Source organism: Lissotriton helveticus, chromosome 2_1 (genome assembly GCF_964261635.1).
Source record: "Lissotriton helveticus chromosome 2_1, aLisHel1.1, whole genome shotgun sequence".
In the NCBI taxonomy this organism is placed as follows: domain Eukaryota; kingdom Metazoa; phylum Chordata; class Amphibia; order Caudata; family Salamandridae; genus Lissotriton; species Lissotriton helveticus.
The window spans coordinates 1,150,468,885-1,150,491,014 of record NC_136059.1 but is presented as its reverse complement, the minus strand read 5'-3'; the positions used below and the strand labels follow the sequence as shown (position 1 = coordinate 1,150,491,014).

Here is a 22,130-nt window from a genome sequence, read left to right as displayed (position 1 = left end):
CTGCGCACCAGAGAATAATTGTAATTTAATTTATATAGCCCTTAATACCACTGAATAAGTGCCCAGTCCTCCCATTTGACTGGGAATCAATAACTTACAGTGGACTTCCCCTCCTATCATATTATGCTAGAATAATAACTATCTAGAGTCATCGATGGCACGCATGCAGCATAGTTTGGTGACTAATAATTCATCATAAATCACAAACTGGACACCTACAAACTTTAGAAGTGTTATCTGTTAATCTTCTTTTCCCCTAGAGGCAAATCAGGAACACATTAAAATGTGCTTTTATATGGCACTTACTGGCATGTCTTACGGTTTCAAAACACTGCAAACAACATATGTATTGTAACTATTACTCATTTGTATAATACTATAGTATATGAACCTTGAAAGTGTGGAAATTTGGTTAACTCTTCCTTTATTCAAACTTGAGACCTGAGGTCACACACAGATCAGTCAGCAGCATGCTTTTAACTCACTGAGACATCCTTATTTCTAAGGAAAATGTTATAGTTACGATTAAAAAATATTTGACAAAAACCCTATGCATTATGATTATTTCTGAGAATTTATTTCACTTAAAATCAATTCATTGGTAAAATGTGTGTTTATTTGAAACAGCAAGTCTCTTTGTCTTTGTTTCTTGAAGCAATTGATGTAGTCTTGCACCTTCTTTATTGACATAATGTACATCTTGACATTGGTTCATTACTCCATCTTGAATCATAAAATTCTTTAAGTTTTCTTCTTGATAATGTTCAAGATGCAGCTTTATTTTTATTTCATGGGTTTAAAACAAATAACATATATGTATACTAATTATAATATTTATTATTAGGCCTGGGCAAAATTTAACTGTGTAACCCAAAATTCACAAAATTATGCCATTATGCCTCTTTGAGGGATTACACTGCATTCGCTGTAACGGTACAACATATGCACAGGAACTACAGAAAACAAGCAGCTGTTAGCATTTCTTTTGTGTTTGTTTGCACTATTTTTAGGACAAAATGCATTTTGCACTAGAATATAGCTCAAAATAATAGATTTGCTTTTCACGTCATTACACGTAATTTTGAATAATTTTGCTAAAATTTTAATTATGTGAATAAAAGTTCTGGAAATTTAGCACTCTCCTACTTATTATGTCCTTTTTTACTGACCACACATTTATGCACATCAAAAGGGAAAGAAGGCATTTTTTCCTCAAGAATTGCTGTCCTCTATCTGGGTTAAGAAATTAGCAAATAGAAAATATATTTCTCTTCAAGGTCATAAGCACAATATAAGTTACTGGGCTCCATTTTGGGTAATCACGGTTTGCTGTAGAAGTATACAGAATAATGATTGTTACTTGAACGACTTTTGTTATTGACGAAAGACAATTAGTTGTCTTCTTGGATCTGATACAGAAATGAACTTCTGAATTCTTCTTTGATATTCATTTCAAAAAGTGAAAGTTTTATAAACCAATGTTATTGATGAACTGTATGAGCATTTCAAATGTGCTGATGCTGTGTTTTGATGTATATATAACAGAATAGGAATTGCCACGTACACACTATGATCGCTGAATTTTGAGGCAGTTATAACATAGGGCTAATTCGGAGTACTTCTACTGACTATATTGCATATTTGTTCAAATATTTCGGCTCCTCTTTTGTTTAATGCTTTTGTATAGTGATTAATTTGTTGAGGTTTCTGTATTTCAGATTGAAAAAGTGTACATTTCATGACAATTTTAACCTAATGTCACAACTTTCTGTTTTATTTTCTATATACATACTTCTTTCACAATTGTATTTGTGTTTTTTCCTCTGAGTAATGGTTTCATATGGTTTGGGAGATAATATTGGAATCCTTTTTAATGTATGTGGAAGTCAATTTATTCTAAACTCATTGGATATATGACATCATTGCTGATTAATGATTGATGGTGTTACTGAATCCTCAATGTAAGTTTTTTTTCTGTAGTGCAATTCATAAGGTTACTTATAACATATGTTTGTGAGGAAAATGTAGGTGATATTTGTTTTACAGTACATTCCCACATAAAATGAAACTATGTTGGTATGGCAGGGCCTTTAAGGAGCACAAAAGAACATTGTTGGTTTCCTAAATTCTGTAACTGTTTATAATGAGAATGGGTGTTTGTCCAAGGCTTTTGTTTGCTCTAATGTTAATGTTGTCCCTAATCACCCTGCAAGCATCATTCTCCCTACATACCTGGACCACACAGGGGTCAAATCATTAATAGCTAGTCCTTCTAATTGTGAATTAACATGGGCCGGAGAAAGCATTTTTTGGGGACAATGGCCTCAAATTCTGCATTACAGCCGTACACATTTACATGGAGGCTAAGGTTACACATTCTTTTCATTAAACCAATGTAACCATCAACTACAGTGATAGCTTTTCACCTTGATAAAATTACAGATTATAAATGGCCAACTTGTAATGCTGAGAAATGTGAATGCGGGTGGGTCTGCACACCTGAAAGTAACCAATGTACTCAAAATGTAACTAAAAAAATTCTCAAAATCTGTGCGTGCGAAGCATAGGGAGAGGGTACCACAATCCCTAGGTTCAATGTTTGGAAGGAGTCCTTGAGACCAAAGACTATGCTATGCACAGCTATCAGGCAATCATGCCTCAAGAGTTATAAATAAATCATTTTGCCCAACATTTACTGATGTTTAAACACAAACATTTTTCACATTTATTTGTAATTATTCACGTAAATTCTCTGAAACATAATAACACAGTATTCTCAGTGGTTCATTTGTAAAATCAAAATCAAAATCAATGAGTCACAAAAATAGAAAATTATTCAAATCAAAAACAACCCAATGCATTTCGGGTTCAACAGAACCCTTCTTCAGGGTTATGATAAGGCTTCTATGTTCAAAATTTTGAACATAGAAGCCTTATCATAACCCCTGAAGAAGGGTTCTGTTTGATTAATTTTCTATTTTTGTGACTCATTGATTTTGATTTTGATTTTACAAATGAACCACTGAGAATAATGTGTTATTATGTTTCAGAGAATTTACGTGAATAATTACAAATAAATGTGAAAAATGTTTGTGTTTAAACATCAGTAAATGTTGGGCAAAATGATTTATTTATAACTCTTGAGGCATGATTGCCTGATAGCTGTGCATAGCATAGTCTTTGGTCTCAAGGACTCCTTCCAACTTGTAATGCTGGCTGTGGTTACTTTTTGTTCCTGTAATGAGGGAAATCAGACTGAACTTGTGTTACTGCAGTGAGAACAAGGTCCCTGTTTGAAATTGAACTGCATGCAAAGAAATGATAGACTGGAGTGAAGCCAAGAGTAATTATAAGTTGGTAAGAATAATTTAAGCATTCACTCAATATACTTTTTTCATTTTGAAGTAGAAAACCATAAAAAGCAATTCCATAAAAAATTCAGACAATACATAGTTAAACATTACAAAACATGGTGTCAAGAAGGCACAATTGAAAAAGCAAGCAACCGATCATCACATAAAAGGAGCACTTAATAACTATCAAAACAAAAAAGCAGGCCTAGCCGGAATAAAATGTATTCCAACTAAAAGTGGGTTTAAAAAACTAGATCTGAAATGCTTGTAAATGGGTCAGAATAAAGTAAAGTGCATAGTGTCTTGAGTGGAGGTAAAAGCACAAATACAAGGTGGGCGATCCACATCTTGTGATCATCCCTTGGGAGTACTCAATAAAGGATGAATAATGTTTAACCTAAAAAGTGTTAGTAAGTAATGATGTGAGTTATACATGTCATATAAAAGATATGGTTCTATATACAGAGTAGTCTGCATAAGAATATATGACCTAACTGTGACCTTTGATGAGACAAGGGTTTCCCTCTCTTCACAAAACTGGCTATCAAGTGTGTTTTTTACCCAAATGAGATCTGCTTTCTTGATATTCTCAGGATTACCAAAAAGGTTCAGTCACCATAATTTAAATAAAAATTCTTGATGTATGAAATCCATGATGTGCAAGAAACATGGTCCAGTTCTACAAAATCCTTTAAAGATTTCCTGTTAAGTTCCAGCTCCAACTTGAGCCAAAAGGCAACCATAAAAGGAGAGGTCTGAGACGAATCGTGTCACTCAAAATGATATGCCACAGCTATTCATGAGGATGAAAGTAGATGAGCCACTATGGACTGCAAGCAGCCTTTCCAGAAACATGTTCTCGACACATTGTAGGGAACAGTATTAGAATACCCCCAGATATCACAACCCCAAGACACTATGGACACCCATTTCACTTTATAGATCTCGAGCATAGCCCCACAAATGTATGCTCCAACCTGGTTGCAAAGTCTAAAACAGAAGCAATGCTTCTAGTGAAGGCATACCTCCTTTCCCTAACCATTCATGACCAGGTGACAGAGGATTCAAACATGAGACTAAGGTATGAGAAGGTTTTGACTTTGGTAAGTGTGTGGCTCTTGCAGAGGTGGGTCCTGCTGTTTGAGCTTCTAGGACCTATTACCAGGGGTAAACATCATTTACCACAAATTCTTTTCCCTGCAGGGAATTACAACGTGGTCGTTACGACCGCGTAGTAACAGAGCATACCATTACTCTGCAAGTCGGAACAACGACTTGCCGAGGGGGCTGAAGGAGTTGAATTTAAAATCCAACACCTTCCCTACTGTTGCACATACTGGAGTTGGAATAGTAAATTATACTATTCCAACATCCAGTGCCCCTCCTAGAGCAAGTCATTGTTATGGGTTGCTACAACGCAGTCGTTGTAACGACAGCGTTGTAATTGCATGCAGGGAAAAAGCAGACAGAAAAAAGTGCCATATTCATTACCATGATATGTGATGTGTTAGAAGTGACACTAAGGTCAGGTATGTATATATACATATCCATGTTATGTCCTCATTCCTATTTGGGAAGAACCAAAAAAAGTACAATGTGATTGGCCTCAATATTATCATTTTGCAAAGCTGCTGACCTCTATACCAACAAAGCTTGAGAGTGCACTTAGGGTAATTCAAATGCACAAGAGCCATGCACTCTGGAGTAATTGTTTTGAGGTACAAACAAAAAAATCAGAATTCCTCATCTCCTGCCATTTAAGGAAAGCCCTGGACATCCTTGGTTAAAAATGGTCCAAATGTAATAACTGCGAGAAGTTAATGGCATAGAACGCTTTGAGGTGCATGCCCTTTGCAGCCTGTTTCATTGTTTATTCCTTTGTACCCCGTGCCACTGTTTCTTCTCTTGAACTCTGGGCCAATGTTTCGCCCTCGCACCCAGGTCTGAAGCTTCCTCGTGTCACCTTGTGCCACTGCTTCCACCTTGCACCCTGCACCACTGCCTCCCCATTGACTTCCTTTTGAACGATTACTTCAGCCTTACACTCTGCTGCCACAAATGTGCCACTACGTCGAAACGTGATAAACGATAAGAAAGAGCCTTTTACATAAATTTGATTTACTTTGCATCTGCACAATTACATATGAATAGGGCCTTAGAGGAAAGTGTATTAACATTGCTGCCTCAGATCCAATATCAATGACATTCATGACGTAATTTACAGTAATAAGAAGCAAGAGGTGTTCACAACACCTGACCCTGTCACTTAATTTCAGTGGCACGTTTGCTGCCTTCATTCTATGTATCTGTTGGCCCATGAGTTTTGTGTATTTCATTTTTTTAAAGTTTGTGAGCTTGTTGGGGTTGGGCAAGGACCTTTTCTCCTTGTTTGTGTTTGTTTTTAGTGTGCGGAGATGCTGTGTGTGAAGAAAGCGAGGGTTGTTCCACCTGTCCAGCTGACTGTGGTGTCTGCGCGCTCACCACGGATGCCAGGATCGGGATCGCTCTTCCGGTATCCATCATATGCACCGGCTTCATTTTAACAATTGTGGTAAGATTTGTTTAAAAATGTCCGTTTTTTAGGACGGAGAAACGTAATCTTTATTTTAATGGCGAATAGCGATTTTGTTGTGAAAGTTTAAACTTTATATAACATCTATGTTATTCGTGAAAGTTTTTTACAAAACATAAACAACATTTTTTAGTGTCCGGAGAAGTGATGGGATGATTTTATAATAATGAGCCGGTTCTCCCTGTAAGTTGCCCACAAGGATACTGTGAATGTCAGAAAGAAGAGTGGACTTCGTGGCGGCGGTGTGCATTCCCATATACCATCTAATTTTAAACAAAAGAAATATTTATGGGTATACCCACGGAGTTTGACACCCACAGAGTTTGACTCCAGCTCGATGGCATGAACTGTTTCTACAGGTGGATAATTCCTGTTCCTATAAACATATGGAATGTCATCGGAACCTATGTTCTGGGAATGGCTAGCTTTTGTACCTGCCCTAGCAAAAACAATAATAAACAAACTCTGCACTGGGCTCACTCTCAAACTGCCATTCATATCCTTTGACCCATATCGTTTTCCAATAATATTTACCAACACGTGTATGTCTTATTTTCTAGTGGTATATGTTGGCCGCAGTTTATTTGGCATTACATCCACAGCTTACTTTTGGTTACATTACCGTGGTCATAACCTGCTATGACCTGGCCATGCTCATAAATCATAGAAGTTGTTCAGCGCACCGCCCCTGCATCCAGTAACCTGTGCTGGGCTGGCACGGCTCTCTTACTCCCAGATTGTCCCGTCCTGGCATGCGACAGTGTCCGCCATTGTGGGAAGATTGCAATTGTTCCCCAGGTCTACCATTGGCCAGGTATTTCGTGCCACCTTTTGGCGCGCGCTCTTTCCCGGGGGTGGGGTAGAACCATTCCTTTATTGTTGGGCACACTAAGCTGCCCAAACCGGTTTTTCCGGGGCCCAGGCAGCCGTTATGGCGCAGGACCTCGAGGCCCCCTTCAGGGTCAGCCTCTGCTAAGCAATGGCAAAGCAGATAGTTGTGGGAGGCCAACCTTTTGGCTTTGCCGATTTTGTTTTCCAATTGCACACATGCAAATGTGTCCAGATGCATATCCACACCGGCAGGCGATCTAGGAATTGGTTTTATAGGAAATAAAACCCATTCCATGCGCTGTGACACATGTGCATGATTTCATCCTCACATTTGAGTTGTGACACATGCACATGTATGTATATAATACTGCGTGCATACACATGACATGGCACAGGCTGCCACTTTCTGTTCCTTCAACATGATAGCCGGTCGTTAGATTAGTAAATTAAATTTCTGTAAAAATCAAAAGAAGTGTGCACGAAGTGCAGTAAAGGAAGCGAAGGACCTAGTAGCACTGTGTGCCAGGCTCTCATAAAAAACAAAAATAATAATAATTAAAAAAATAACAAGTGGAGCAGTTGGAGGTGCATTGGGTAGGCTCAAAAATGTGCACACAAAGCACAATAAAAGAAGCTAGGGGTCTGGCGGCATTGGCCTCCTGTTTGGCCCTTGTAATACAAAACCTTTCATCAAAATTAACATAAAGATTGGGATGCCAGGTTGGAAAAAAAGAGTCCCCAGGGAGGGGTAGGGATAAAGAGTGAACTCAAGGAAACAAATGCGCTCCCATTGAGTCCTCAATAGCAAAAAAAAAGAATGCCCCTCAAGAATACAGCAGAAGGATACAACTGATCCAGTAAGAACAATCTGAGACCAAAATGCTCCTGGGCAGGACAAATACAAGAATAAGGAGAACACCCATCGAATTAGGAGCAGACAACTGATATATGCATAAAAGCCAGCTAACCACGAGCAAAGAGCTGACTCAACCCCCTAGCTAATATGTTAGTTATTGAAAGAAGTAAGTTGCCCTACAGATGAAAAACATTGTGTGGTTGCCTTTCACGATTCTCATACTAAGATTTTATTGCTAGAAATGAATGCTCACTCAAGTCCTTGGTTCAGCTGAGCAGGTTTTCGGACCCTATATATTTCACTACTCTCTTGGGGCCTGATTCACAAAGGTAAAACTTAGACCTAACTTTAAATCTAAATTTTGACCTGAAGTCTAACTTTATGGATCAAATCTGTTTATTATAGCCATAGCCGTTCAAAGACATACACAGCTATTTGCCTACAACCCAAGGGGCCGGCAGTGTTCAGTGAAGCAGTTGAATCCTAATTAACTCAGCTATCTGACTGCAACCCTGGGGCTCACAACGTTGCGTAAGCAATTTAAAATGGAACATTAAGCAACCCAAACAACCATCCCCCTCCCTCCCATCTCCTTCCTTAGAAGTAGCTAAGTGGTCTGTAGTGTTGGCATATCAGGATAAGCAAGATTCATTCAAATGTATATAGTGGTCTGTAACGTCAGGGAAGAGCTGAACTATCCATAAGTGCAGCTTCAGGAAGGAGGCGTAGTAACCTCAGGTAGGCCGAGCATGTCAGCTCACGGAATTCAGAGGAGATAATGTGAATGAAAGGCACCCACAAATCGGGGTAGTGTTGTGAGTCAACCGATAGGGAGAGTTTCTCCATTCCTTGGGCAAACCAAAGTTTGTAAAGCCTAGCGGTGTAATCGGGAGTGCTGTCAGTACCCCATAGAGAAAGAATCACCTGAAGAACTGCCCCAGAGCCAAGGCTGTGTGCCTCCCTTGCATAGAGCGAAGTGGATAGGTCAAAGGATCAGGAAGCCCAAGTACGGTGTAGGCAGGAAACCTCGAGATTGAGGTGTTAAAGGCGTGGTCAATGTCAATTAGAATTTTATCCCAGAAACAAGTACATTTCGGGCAGTGCCATAGAAGATGGAGTAATGTTTCAGTGTCCCTGCACCCCAGCCAGCACTGCTTCAAGCGTTCCATATTCCATGCCAGGAGTCTCCCCGGAGTCGAGTAGCAATATGACACTATTTTGTATGCAGTCTCTGTATTGGCCATGTTATGAGTTGTGTGACTCCTTGAAAGAAAGAGTTCTGTCCAGCTAAGACTCCCTTCTCATCTGTCCTTTAGATTTAGTCGGTGAAAACCTGTTACCCAGTAGGGCATAAAGTTCTGTAATATGGCGTTTATATTCTCAACTTTCGAAGGGGGTCAGAGGTCTTCCTGCGTGTGACTGAATATCAGGTTGCAATACCCAATGGAGTATTTGGAGGTATTGGATAAGGTCCATTTCTTCAAGGGTGTAATCAGATTTCAGCTGTTCAAAGGGGATGATCCCGCCATCCCGCCAATGCCGAAACTCCCCCTGTTGCATCCCTGGGATAAAGTCTGGGTTGACTAAAATCGGAGTCATATGGGAGGGGAAGGAATTCAAGCCTACCCCAATCGCTACAGCGTCCCATACTTTGAACGTGGAGTTAGTCTCTGGTGAGGAATAGAGGCCCGAGCTCTGTGCCTACAAAGAAGCCAGGCTACCTTCCATATGTTGGAGCCCGCTACGGCTTGGTCCATAAAGGACCAACGCTTTTCAGAGAGCAGATGGTTCCTTTGCACCAGGAATCAGAGTTTGGAGGCTTGGTGGTAGCGCTGTAGCATGGGTACTTCCATTCCTCCTCCTTCTTTTGGTCAATAGAATAGGTGTTTATGAAAGCAGGGTTCCTTTCCATCCCGTATAAATTTGTTCAGTTCCGATTGGCAGGAATGGAGAGGGAGTCCATCCATTTATAAATTCATATTGACACCTATGAGAATGGTAGCATCAGGGGAGCAGAGTACAGGTGTCAGGGCACGAGTAATAAATAACTCTTGGTGTTCATTGGGTGCATAGATATTGACAAGGCTGAAATGGACGATACCTACCCTAAGCCTATATGCTAAAAGGCATCCTTTGACTTTAGCTACCTTGATAGTATTTCCACTTTAAAACCATTTGAGAAAAGAATCGCTACTAAGGCCTTTTAAGTGGGGCCCGAGGACCAGAGATGGCGTGGGAACCTTCAAGACTGAATTCTAGGGACATCTTTGGAAATTAGATGGCACGTATAAAAGGCATATGTCACTACCTATTTGCTCTAGAAGGGGGAAGCACATCTGTTCATTTAATGGGATTGATGAGGCCTCGAACATCGAGGCTTGTCATCCTAAATTACAGGAAAGCAGGGGTGGGAGGCAGTACAGGGAGGATAATCTCAGATTCGGGTGAAGGGGTATGATATAGTGGAGTAGCCTAACAGAATGCAGACCAGTGTAGTGTGCCCTAAAATGTCACAAGTAGACCAGGAAAGAAGGAGTGAAAAACAACCAAAAAACATCACCTAGTAACCGTGAGAGCAGAACTATAAATTGGAAAAATAAATTGTTCATGGCAGTTAGCGTTTGGAACATGGACCGATGGGGTCAGAGCAGATCATCAAGATTGATGTTGATGAATGGCTCCCCATCACCACAGGACATCTGAGATATAAGGTGGCCCAGTCTGGTGGAAAACAACCATGCACTTACAACTGGCTGGGCAAATCTGAAGCAGTTTCACCTCCGTTGCCCAAAGCGCGGCTGGCCAGAACCACTTGTCGTTCCTAAGCTTGCTCCTCTGGTCCAGAGCAGTAGTGTTTCTTGTGACTGCTAACCCTCTTCCATAATGATGTATAGGATGGAGACCCCTGGGGAGAGCTAGGTGAAGAGTAAAGGGAGGGATCCTCTGGGAGGCAGAGTATATGGTGGACATCTGTGAGTTGTTGGGTTTAGTGGAGTTGATCGCACATAGAAAGGCCAGTTTAAAGGGATGCCCCCAGCAGTGGGAAACCTCTGGAGTGAAAATAGTTGGTAACAGGTTTAAAGTCACTGCAACGCTGAAGAGTAAAAAGGGAGATGTCTTGAAAAAGGCAGACCGTGTTGCCACGAAACTGGATAGGTTGTTTGGCTCTCACTTGCCAAAGAACCCTCTTTGGTCTGAAAGTCAGGCACAAAGTTAGAATATCTGTAGGTTTGGCATTAGGTCCTCCAGGTTGGCCAACTCAGTGCACTCTATCTAACTGCAGATCAGCATCATTTTCACAGTCCAGGATAAATCGGAACAGCCCCTGAGTGTTTTCTCTGATGTCTGAGCCCTCCGATCTGGTGGGGACCCCACAAAGGTGAATGTTGTTGCGGAGGGACCGGTTTTCAAGAACCTCTGCCTGGACCCTGAGGTCATCATTTTGCTCTTGAAGGTGGATGAACTCCTGGCACAACTGTTATCCTTCTTCCACCCCCGCGGTGTCATTATCTTCCAGGGAGGCTAACTGATCACCCACTGAGGTCAGGTCATGTCTCAATTCTTTCGTATTCTGGGCGAGGTGTTTCTTAAGATCTTCGATATCTGTTCTAAGGGAGTCAAAGAGGGAGGTCAAGAAGGTCCTGGTCACCGGGGCCTGGTCCGAATTGAATGATCCCTCTGAGTTGAACTGCAACAGGAGCTGTAAGTTGAAGGCAGAGTCTTTCGTAGGAGCAGGAGTGATGTGGGTAAACATCTTTGGACTGATTTGTTGTGTTTACTTTTAGCCTCAGCCATAGTTGGGGGCTTCACTGTGTGTCGGGGTCCTAAGTGTCCCAGGGTCTCCCTTACAGAGCTCCCCTTTCAGTCAATATCTTTAAAGAGGCCGGAGAGTAGCTGACCACCAAGTCTATATGTAGCAATTAAGGGTGTCGCGTTGTGAGGCAAATGCAAAAATTTGACAGGAAACACCTGGAGTGAAGCAGTGCAGTTCCTACAGAGGCTACATCTGATATTGGGCCAGGTGAATGGGGCTTGTGTCTTCAGGGCCTGCCTGCAGGGTGAAGCAAACAAGGGACGCCCAGGGCACTGGGTCTCCACCTCTGCGCCCCTCTGTTGCATGATCTCTGGTTGCTGGGATCCCTCTCATCCCAGTTACAGCTGTCTGCAGGTCTCGGGTAGTACTCACGTATGAAGGAGGTAGATGTTGCTTAGGTGAAGCTCAGTAAGTTGCCTGTGGTCTCTTTGAATGCAGAAGAGGGTCGTGTAATCCTGCGGATGCACTAGTCACACAGAGGGGCCCAAGCCTCCGACACAGCCCCCGTAGTCCAGAACCTGGGACCCCGCAACATTGCAGAAGGCTATTGCACTATGGTCCACCCAGCAGTAGATGGCTGCACTGACTCCCCCAGTTGTCCTCAGGTGGTGAGATAGAAAAGCGCCTGAGGGGGGCCTTCAACACGGGTCCACTGATGTATGGAGGTGCAGCCAGAACCTCAAATGCGCGGCCTCCCACATTTTGTGCCTGATCATTGTGCAGTGCAACTGGGGCCATAAGACTCAGGCAGCCCCCCAAATGAAGGTTCATGGTGCACAACCCAGGCAGTCGCAAACACATAGTGGATGTTTTGTTCTAGTATTGAGAGAGTATTGAAGCCAGGGGCTAGGAACTCTGCAGCCTTGCAGGAGGCCCTCACCCTCTGGGCCGCACAGGTATGTGAAGATCCCCCGAAGGACTGGTAGCTGTCAGTGGTGTGATAATATTTTATAGTAACCAACTGCCCGGCGCAGGCCAAGCAGCCGCTTCGCTAGCACTCAGGAGAAATGCGATCAGGCAGCTGCCATTTCGAGGGAATCTTTACTAGCTGCACTGGTAGTCCTGAGCATCCAGGGGGTAATTCACCACTCAGATCTGGTTTCCCCACCTTCCAGGCTCTTGAAGGTTCATGGTGCACAACCCAGGCAGTCGCAAACACATAGGGGATGTTTTGTTCTAGTATTGAGAGAGTATTGAAGCCCGGGGCTAGGAACTCTGCCGCCTTGCAGGAGGCCCTCACCCTCTGGGCCGCACAGGTAGGTGAAGATCCCCCCAAAGGACTGGTAGCTGTCAGTGGTGTGATAATATTTTATAGTAACCAACTGCCCAGCGCAGGCCAAGCAGCAGCTTCCCTAGCACTCAGGAGAAATGCGATCAGGCAGCTGCCATTTTGAGGGAATCTTTACTAGCTGCACTGGTAGTCCTGAGCATCCAGGGGGTAATTCACCACTCAGATCTGGTTTCCCCACCTTCCAGGCTCTTTCCCTGTGTAGATGTTGTGGTTTGCCTGTGACTTTTATGACTGGGCCACCATTAGTATCTGCTTTCTATGGCCAGGGCAGTGGAGGAGTTCGAAGTCATATTGGCCAAGCCCCCTTGAATCAAACTTTGAACCTGAAGTCTAAGTGAAGACCTAAAGTCTAAGAGCCTGACTCACCAAGGTAAACTTACCCTTTTGTGTAAGTTTACGATTGTTTGCTATTCACAAAGGGACCTTCAAATAGTATCTTTATTAGTCTCGGCACATAAAAAGACCTATCTTTTTGTGTGCAGAGACTCCGCACTCATAAAAAAATAGGAAACAATTGTAAACTTTCAAAAAAGTGTAATGTTTTTCTTTTTGAATCAAGCCCTTAGACTTCAGGTCTGAATGTAGACAGCAGACCTATCTTTTTATGTGCACAGACTTTGTACTCGTAAAGATACTACTTGTAAGTCCCTTTATGAATAGCAAATAATCATAAACTTACATGAAAGTGTAAATTTACCTTGGTGAATCAGGTCCGTAGTTTAGATTTGAAGTCTAAGTTTAGATCTGAAGTCTAAGTTTAAAATGTAATTTTTTTTTTACTTTGACGTACGGCTCTGTCATGTTTGACTAAGCTGTCCGGAACTGTTACAATGCATTGGCAGGAAGCACTGGGAGGGTGGCTCCTGTCAATGGTAGAAATGTCTGCTGGGCCAGTGGCCATTTCATAATTTTGCAGGTGGCACCTCCATCAAGACAATGGAGTAATTTACTCCATTGCCCTGGCAGAGGACAGGCCATCCACAAAATATTAAATGAGACTGTATTTCTTTAGTTATGTTCTGATGGAAAGAACTGCAGCCTTCGATTGTTTGGGCCTCATATTTTGGGAAAATCTGTTATGGAAGAAACAGATCATAAATGTGACAAATCCTTTGTCTCAAACTGATATTTTTATCCTTAAATTTGCTAACATTTACTTCAAAGGTTTACATTTGCCTCTGTCAACAATCCAGGGAGGGTCTCTACAGCAACTATGTTGTTAAAATGGTGAATGGTGCTGACATTTGGGTTCACAGCCTAAACAAATTATTTTGCAAATGCCTTCATTAAAATAAGTCTTGGGATTTCATTAGGGTGAGTAATTATGTAGTACAATGGGAACTGTGTATTACATTTCATATACATTTTGAGGATTAAACATTGTAAGAAATTGGGTTATTGGTTGAGGGGTGTGGAGCCCCACTTAGGCAACAACCACAATCTGTGCCATGATGAACTACAAAAGTCACTAACTTGAACTGTGTTTAACCCTCTGGTGCACTGGCACAAAAGCAGTCAGAGTTAACTTAGAGTCAATGTGTAGAGTATTTATGCAGATCACAAATAGCAATACATTGGCATCATAATACATGAAAAATCAAAAATTTAGAAACAGAGTACGTTTTAGTAAATTAAAGGGTAGCAGAATGAGAAAAATCTAACCATTAGAAATGGAGATATTCAATGTTTAAGTTTTTAGTGAGAATTGCATCCAAAAGCACAAAGTGCCAATCAAGGTAATCTGGTCTCGTTAGACCTGGGGAACGTCACAAGATCAGGTTGACCGCGACAGAGTGTGGGTCAGGTTCAGGTATCAGATTAGTCCTGCAGACAAGTTATCCTCTCAAGTCTGATGTGAAAAGTTAGAGGAGGTGACGAGAAGCAGGTCAAGTGTCGAGAACCGTCATTGTTGTAGTGCAAAGAGCAGGTCAGGCATAGTGGACAGTCATCACTGTAGAAGAGCCAATAGAGCATTGCAACAGTCGTTGCTGTAGCATCATGTTGGTCGTCTACTGGGCTCTCATTGGTGTAACGTGAAGTGCAGTTCTCACATTGCCGGTCGACTCAGACAGTCATTGTTGGCTCGCAGAGCAGGTTTCACTGGAGTGTTACGTGGTGGTAGTCACGGGTGCCAGAGTCTAGGCACGAAAGGTTTGTTTGTGGATGCATGGAGCCCAAACTTCTGGATTTTCACCTTTTCTACCAAGAGGAGCTACTACTGATGCCAGCCTAAGGTCCAAGACCTGGGGGCATCTCTGGGAACCAGGACTCACTCCAGCAGAGGCAATCAGCTGGGTTCAGTCAGGCCCAGTTGCAAGTCTAGGCTGGCCCATTTGCAGCTAGTAAGTCAGGCAATTGCAGGGAGAACTCTGAATCTTGTTGTATCTCTGCAGCTCACACAGGAGGTCAGATAAGTGACTCTTAGAGTCACTCTGGCTATCCTGAAGTGAATCCAAATATGTCCAGTCTTCAATCTCATACAGCAACGCAGACCTTCGACCAACAAGCAAGTCCTCTGGCATCAGGGCAGTACATCCACTGAATCTTGTACACATCCAGGAGTGTTCTGGTGAGTAGTTCTGTAGGTCCTCCTGTTATACTTGATGCCAGCCTTTGTGTAAGGGAATTCCCATAACCTACTCTGAAAACTGAGCATGGAACGTTCTTCTCATTCCCCTGGTCAAGGCTCCAAACTAACAGAAGTGAGAAAAGTCACTGCAGGCCTGGTGTCAGGCTACCTTGTGTGTGCTGTAGGCATAGACCTTTGAAGTTAAAGTGAGGCTTGAACACAGCTCCTCTCAGGCTATCGCCTCAGGATTACCCATTCTATCCACACCTAAGCCCCCTTTGTGTTACTGTCTTGGAAGCAAAACACAAACCCCGATAGCAAAGCCCTTCACTGTCATGTGACCCAGGACTCTGGCAGAAAAGCACAGTTGGTTGGGTCAAAAATAATGCTAACTTTCCAAAAGTACACCACCTAAACCAGGGGTTGGGCCCTTCAAGGTCAGCAAGGCTGAGCCACTATAAGTTCAAAACACCAAACAATGGGCAGTACTGACTTGCCTTTAACACACATTTAGTTGCCTTTATGACCACTAAATAGAATAGCATTGGTGTCCATTTATTTTTTCAATCACTACGTATGGCAATTTTTGGGAAAATCAGCATACACAAAAGAACAGTATGAACATATCTGATTATTTACAGTACATTACACCCACCCAACAACACTGTTCAACCAAGACATTGGACATAAACGATAACAATATGCAAACACTACAGAAAACAAATGTACCAGTTCTGAATTTTGTTAAGTTATTTACACCAAAAACATGTATTTATACACTACTTATTCAATGGGCAAAGCAACGTAACAATGATGCGCCGATAGAACCAGGGGTATTGTTTGCTTCGTTTTAAAACCCATTCACCCTGATTTCCAGTGACAATTTTTGGCGTTTGTTGGTTGCACAGGTGTCACTGTGTATCTTTGTATGGACATAGTTGATGATATTAGAGTAATCAAGCTCAAGTTCCCACGTACTGTTACGTGGGAACTTGTCAGATGAAATTGGTGGTCTGATTGGAAAAGTGGCTATATTTTTCACAGGAAGGAGAGTCTCAAATTCACAATTCTTTGACAGTCTTGGCTTTGGAGACAAGGGATACTGTTTGAATCAGACCTCATATTTCAACCCAGCCTTTTGGGAGGCAGCAAAAAGGGTCCCAATACTTATAGGCCAGAGGAAGGATGGTGAGCAGTCTCAGTGGATTTCATTAGTTCGATTTCTGTCTTGACTCCATTCATCCATAAGAAGATGTATTCCATTCAGTGGAAAATATGCTGCGGCATGAGAGGAAGTTAGTTACATTCTCTGGGCATTTTTCCTAGCAGAAGTAGATTTGTATCTTGTCTGTGGACATTTGAAGTTTTCCATATACTGCTCAAGAATCCAAGGAGCACACATAAATATTCAATAGTACACAAGAGAGGGATGATGTTATGGGAATGCCACAACAAACTGGGCACGTGGAGGACAGCTTCAAGGGGTGGCAATAATTGTTATGTTATGTTATGTATAATTGAAACTTTTTTCATACAGTGTTCATTGAGTCATTTAATTGCACCCAGCAGGGCTTACATATGGGTCAGTATAGGTTGAACCAATAGGCACCGGTAGGTGAGGGGGAGAAATTAGGGATTTCACTCCCAACTCTCTTGTGGAAGGTTCTTTGCCTCACCCACACTACATATTATAGGTACTTGCAGACATTTTGCCAGGGGCCAAAAGGATGGTCTGTGATATGCCCGAGGACCACTGCGATGGAAGCAGGGATAGAGTGGAACTTTGGGGCGGTAGGGGGGATAAGGTGGGCATATGGAAAGCGAAGCATGGACATGATGAGGACAGTGAGTCATGGAGTTATTTTGAGGGTGTCATTCCATATTACCCTCTACATGAAGCCACTAGTCTCAAGAAGAGTCATGTGTTATACTGTATTGTGCTGATTGTGAATTGACATCCCTTCTACCACACCTTGAGGTAAGCTATCACTACTTTGGTAGAGCCATATGTCAAAAGCAAGTAACTTGATTATTGAACGGGAATGAAATAGAATTGCACCACCAGAAAACCTGGGCTCAATCCAGCTTCCCCGCTTGACCAATCCATTGGATCCTAGGCAATTGTTTTATTTCGTTTTGCCTTCTCTTTCTTCATTATCACTTATTGGAGCACATTGGAAGACATTGGCTCAGGTTGTGTGCTTTACAGATCCTTTTCTTGTGGTTGATTTAATAAATGATAATGTTGTCGATGCATAATAACCACACAGGTGATCAAGGGAGTCCACACTATCATCAAAGTCAGCATTCCTAAACAATCCCCCAACATGACCTCCTCCGCCATGCACAGCTGCTTCCCATCCATCAGTACAGAGATCTTTCAGGACCTCCTGGTTAAAGTCAAATCAGGAGCTCCCTCGGACTGCTGTCCACCTCACATACTCAAAGACTGCTTGTCTGCTTTCCCGGGCCCAGCCCTTGCCCTCTTGCACGAGTCCCTATCTTTCGACCAAGTTCCAATGGCTTTTAAGAAGCCATTGTGGTTCCTCTCCTGAAAAATCCGGGAGCTGACCTCACGATTCTGTCTAACTACCATCCCATCTCCCTGCTCCCTTTTCTGGTGAAAGTACTAGAGGCCCATGTAGCTAAATGCCTGTCCAACTTCCTGGAAGATTCTAAATACCTTGACCCTCACCCGGCGGGCTTCCGACCTGCACACTCCACTGAAACTGTAATATTAGCTGTCCTGGATACTTTTCGCGACAACGCCGATAGAAGCTCCCCCCAGGCACTGGTATTACTGGATCTCCCCGCCGCCTTTGACACGGTCGACCACACTATTCTGGTAGACCGTGTCAGGCACGCTGGCATCCAAGGTGCAGCTGACAGTTGGCTAACTTTCTTTCTGCAGGACCGGTCCCAGGCCGTCCGCCAAGGTTATTTCACGGCCCCCAACGTAGAACTGCGTGTGGTGTTCCACAAGGTTCCGCTCTCTCCCCTCAACTTTTCAACCTTTACATTCTCCCCCTGATCCAGGCCCTCAAAGATAGGAAGGTGACTGTCTTCAATTACACGGATGACCTGCAACTGGTCTTCACGGTTGATAACTCACACAGCTCAGTCACAGAATTCCAGGCCACCATGCTGCACATTCAACAATGGATGAACCTTAACCACCTCAAATTAAATCCTGGCAAGACGGAGTTAGTCCTCACAGAGGACAGCCATAAGTTCTGGGGCCCACACTACTCACTGCCCACTCCCTCCCCCTCGGCTAAATCACTAGGGGTCACCTTAAACAGTGATCTTTCACTGAAAACAGAGGTCTGTTTAGTAATCTCTAAATGCTTCTTCCACCTGCGGAAGGTCAGGAAGATTTATCGCTTACTCTCGCAAGAAGCCTTGACCCAGGTTGTGATAGCTACCGTCCAGTCACACCTGTACTATGCCAACTCTGTGTACCTGGGCATGCCACTCTATCTGCTCAAACGGTTGCAGATGGCCCAGAATCATGCAGCCAGATTGATCCTTCGACAACCCAGATGGCAATCAGCGACTTCTCTGTTAAGGAAACTATACTGGTTCCCCATCCCTCATAACTGTGCATTTAAAACAGGCTGCCTGATTTTCAAATCATGGTACAAAAGGGGGTGGTGATGGACGGAGCATCTGAACCAATCAAACACTCACACCCAGTCAACAGATCTGGGTTTAATCCATCACCGTTCTTTAGCCCACTCTGCCACCCCAGTTCAGACATGGCCATAGCAAATCAGTCTGACCCTGTGCCTCATGGGAACAGTCCAGCCCGAACTGCCAAGCCATGCCTTCCCTGGACCGGAAACAAGCTTCTGAGGACCTGGTTTCTGGTATTTCAGCCGTCTTCAGCCCGGCTTGCTTGAATCCAGTGGCAAAGTGATCAAGGGACTCACGTCTGAGCATACCCTGCCAACTTATGGCAAACAAAGTGGTACAAAAGAGGGTGGCGATGGACGGAGCATCTGAACCAATCAAACCAGGGTCAGACTGATTTGCATATGGCATGTCTGAACTGGGGTGGATCCCCATGAATATATACATTTAATCAGTGAATATCGAGTTTATTTCACTCTGCGCTCCCATATATGCTGATATCTGCAGATCTTAACCAAATAAGGAAGCCAAGACAAAATGATTTCCACTCATGATTAAATCGAATGTATTTCGAGCAGCCAAGAAACACTCGATTGTTTCATACTGTTTTGTATTTACATCCCCGAAGTCATTGATTGGCTCATTGATTCAAGCCTCCCTTTGGAGACATAACGTAATGTTCCACATGGAAACGAGCGCAACCAAGCCTCGTTTTCGTCGAACCCCGCCCACGGGGAAGAACACCCTGGCCTCGACCGGGTGCAGCCACGCCCACCCGGAAGAGCGCCAACAACGTTACACAGCCTTTTTAAACGTCCCCACCGGCCCCGCTCTCCATCGTCGGGGTCCAGTTGAGGAAATACGAGGTGTACAAGTGGGCTGCGAGTGCTGAGGGCGTGAGTAATGCTGCAATGACGATCGGACTGAAACCACGCAATGAAGCTAAGTTGAACGCGATTCCGAATGTTTTCTAGCCTATTTTCTTTATTCTTAGGATGTGCCAGGGACACTCCAACCCCCCTCCTGAGACCCATGGTGCAGATAGCGCCAAACCTTAAAGTGAGATTTGTTCTTTTATATCAAACTTACGTGTGTGGGTCACAGACTCTTTGTCCATTGATCCTCTGAAACACTTATACCACGTGATTTTAATCCCCTGCAAGCCACTCACGGCTTTTTTAAATCACTATTGTCACAACACTTCCCAGAACTAGATTTATCATCCCTAGAGGGTTTGCGGATGGTGTTTAAGTCTAGCAGTTAGTCTGGGAACACATTTGCTGCCACTGATTTGGAGCACCCTGAACAGAAAGGCGCTATGGCATAGCCCTACAAATAATAGTTTGTTTGTCTTATATGTCTGTTCGTCGTCTTGTTCCACAGGTGCCGAGACACTCCACAACTAGGAGTGATTTTTCGGAATGAGCATTTGCTCTTCCAATTTTTATGCACTTTAAACACTTTTTTCATTAATTTTTCACTTTCACGCCCCCAGGTTAGGGTGGACGATTAGAGAGTCCATACCGCCGGGGTTTATCATTGTCCTGACGAATGCCTAGGTAAAATAAAACCAATACTAAGGCTGAAACATGTTGACTAAGTTAAATCTGAATTAAACCATCCATTACCTTTGGCTTTATAATTCAGACACATAGAACCCTTTTATTTGTGTCCTAGGGATCATTAATACATTTTTTCAGATACCCTTTAGACACTTTTAAGTTTAATTTAACCTCTCAACACACCCATCACACAATACCAGCTCCGCAGTCTCCTGGCGTCGCAGCACACCGAAGAGGCATTAGGTCTCTTCGGTGGGGCCCGATGATGAAGCATGACACTGACTAGGTCGGTGTGTGAGGGCTTTCTTCTCAAACCCAAATAGGGTGCGAACTCCTCGAGTCTTTTGGCTCCATCCAAGTGGCTTATAAGAGACATTAACCTCTCTTCTTTTGTTTATTGACATATTATTGGGGATTAAGAGAGTGTTCCTGTACTTCCCTACCTCTCCCATTGTTTTTTGTACCTTAGCAGCGCACAGCTGTGAGAGTCTGTTTTTATTTCAGGCAAGATAACTCTCTTCGTATCATTGCCCGTTTTACCTTTTTGCCCTGATCTCACCATGGCTAACCTAGGCTTAACATACTCGGAATCCGAAATAGAGGAACTAATGTCCGACCCTACTCTATTTGCAGACCCCCACATTTCCCAAGCCATAGCTAATACCACAGAATGGGAAAATCTCACAGAAAAAAAGCGCGAACATATTCGGACCTTCTTACATGGTACCATCATGAAACAATATCTCATTGCAAACACAGCACCGAGGGGCCTACTAGTCACCAATGCCCCTCGCATCTTCCTCAATGATGCAAACTTTAGAAAAGATTGGGCCATGATCGCATGGCATTGCACGCGTGATTGGCTGGTCTTAATTATAAAAACAGCATTCAGATTATCTGAGGCATTATTGATTGAAATTAGAGAGACTGAATCTACCTTCAAAGCCACAATAACTGGCTATAAGAAAAGGTTGGATGAAATAAATAAAGAAATGAATGAGTACAAGGACAATCTAATGCAATCAAAAGCTACAAAATTCCAAAAGGATCTAAAAAAATTTGCTTTTGAAACAGTATATCCTTACTCTGCAGCTACTTTCGTCCCCCCAGCCAGAAACACAAACAAATCAGATCAATCAGATGACAACTCCTCCGACACCAGCGGATCAAGCAATGATTCCTCCCAGAAAACAAGAAGAAGAGGGAACCGTGGGAATAGGAATAACAGAGGGAGACCAGGCAATCCGAATTACCATCAACATTGGCAACCACCACAAATGGAGATGGGCCCAGCCCCCTACCCTTACCAACAACCCCAATATCCTTTCATGGGTTGGAACCCAGCTTTTATGCCCCCAATCCAATTCCAAAACCAATACAGACCGCCTTTTTTAGAGAGCGGCCGGAGAGGAAGGGGCAGGAGGAGAGGCAACAACAACAGAGTCTCCTGGACAGAGGACGACTCGGTGTCGAACCACACGCGCAGCAGCGCCCAACAACCAGGAACGAGAGGACTGTAAGTCTAGTGACCAACTTGTCCAAACGAATCCTGTCACCAATTGAGAACCAGGTCCTAGAAAAAGGCCTAGGTTTCGTCCCTACAGCAAGACCCGACAAGTTCAGACTTCACTGCGAACTTGCGGGATTTT

At 43.2% G+C, this 22,130-nt stretch overlaps 1 protein-coding gene across 1 annotated transcript in view; it reads left to right on the top strand.

The window, feature by feature from the left end:
• The window catches only part of LOC144819631 (atrial natriuretic peptide receptor 2-like), a 727,257-nt gene that overhangs the window by 226,793 nt on the left and 478,334 nt on the right, over positions 1-22,130 (top strand). The window contains exon 4 of the mRNA XM_078677447.1: positions 5,759-5,904. Within this exon, the coding sequence (XP_078533573.1) occupies positions 5,759-5,904 (146 nt within the window). The remainder of the gene's footprint in view (positions 1-5,758; positions 5,905-22,130) is intronic.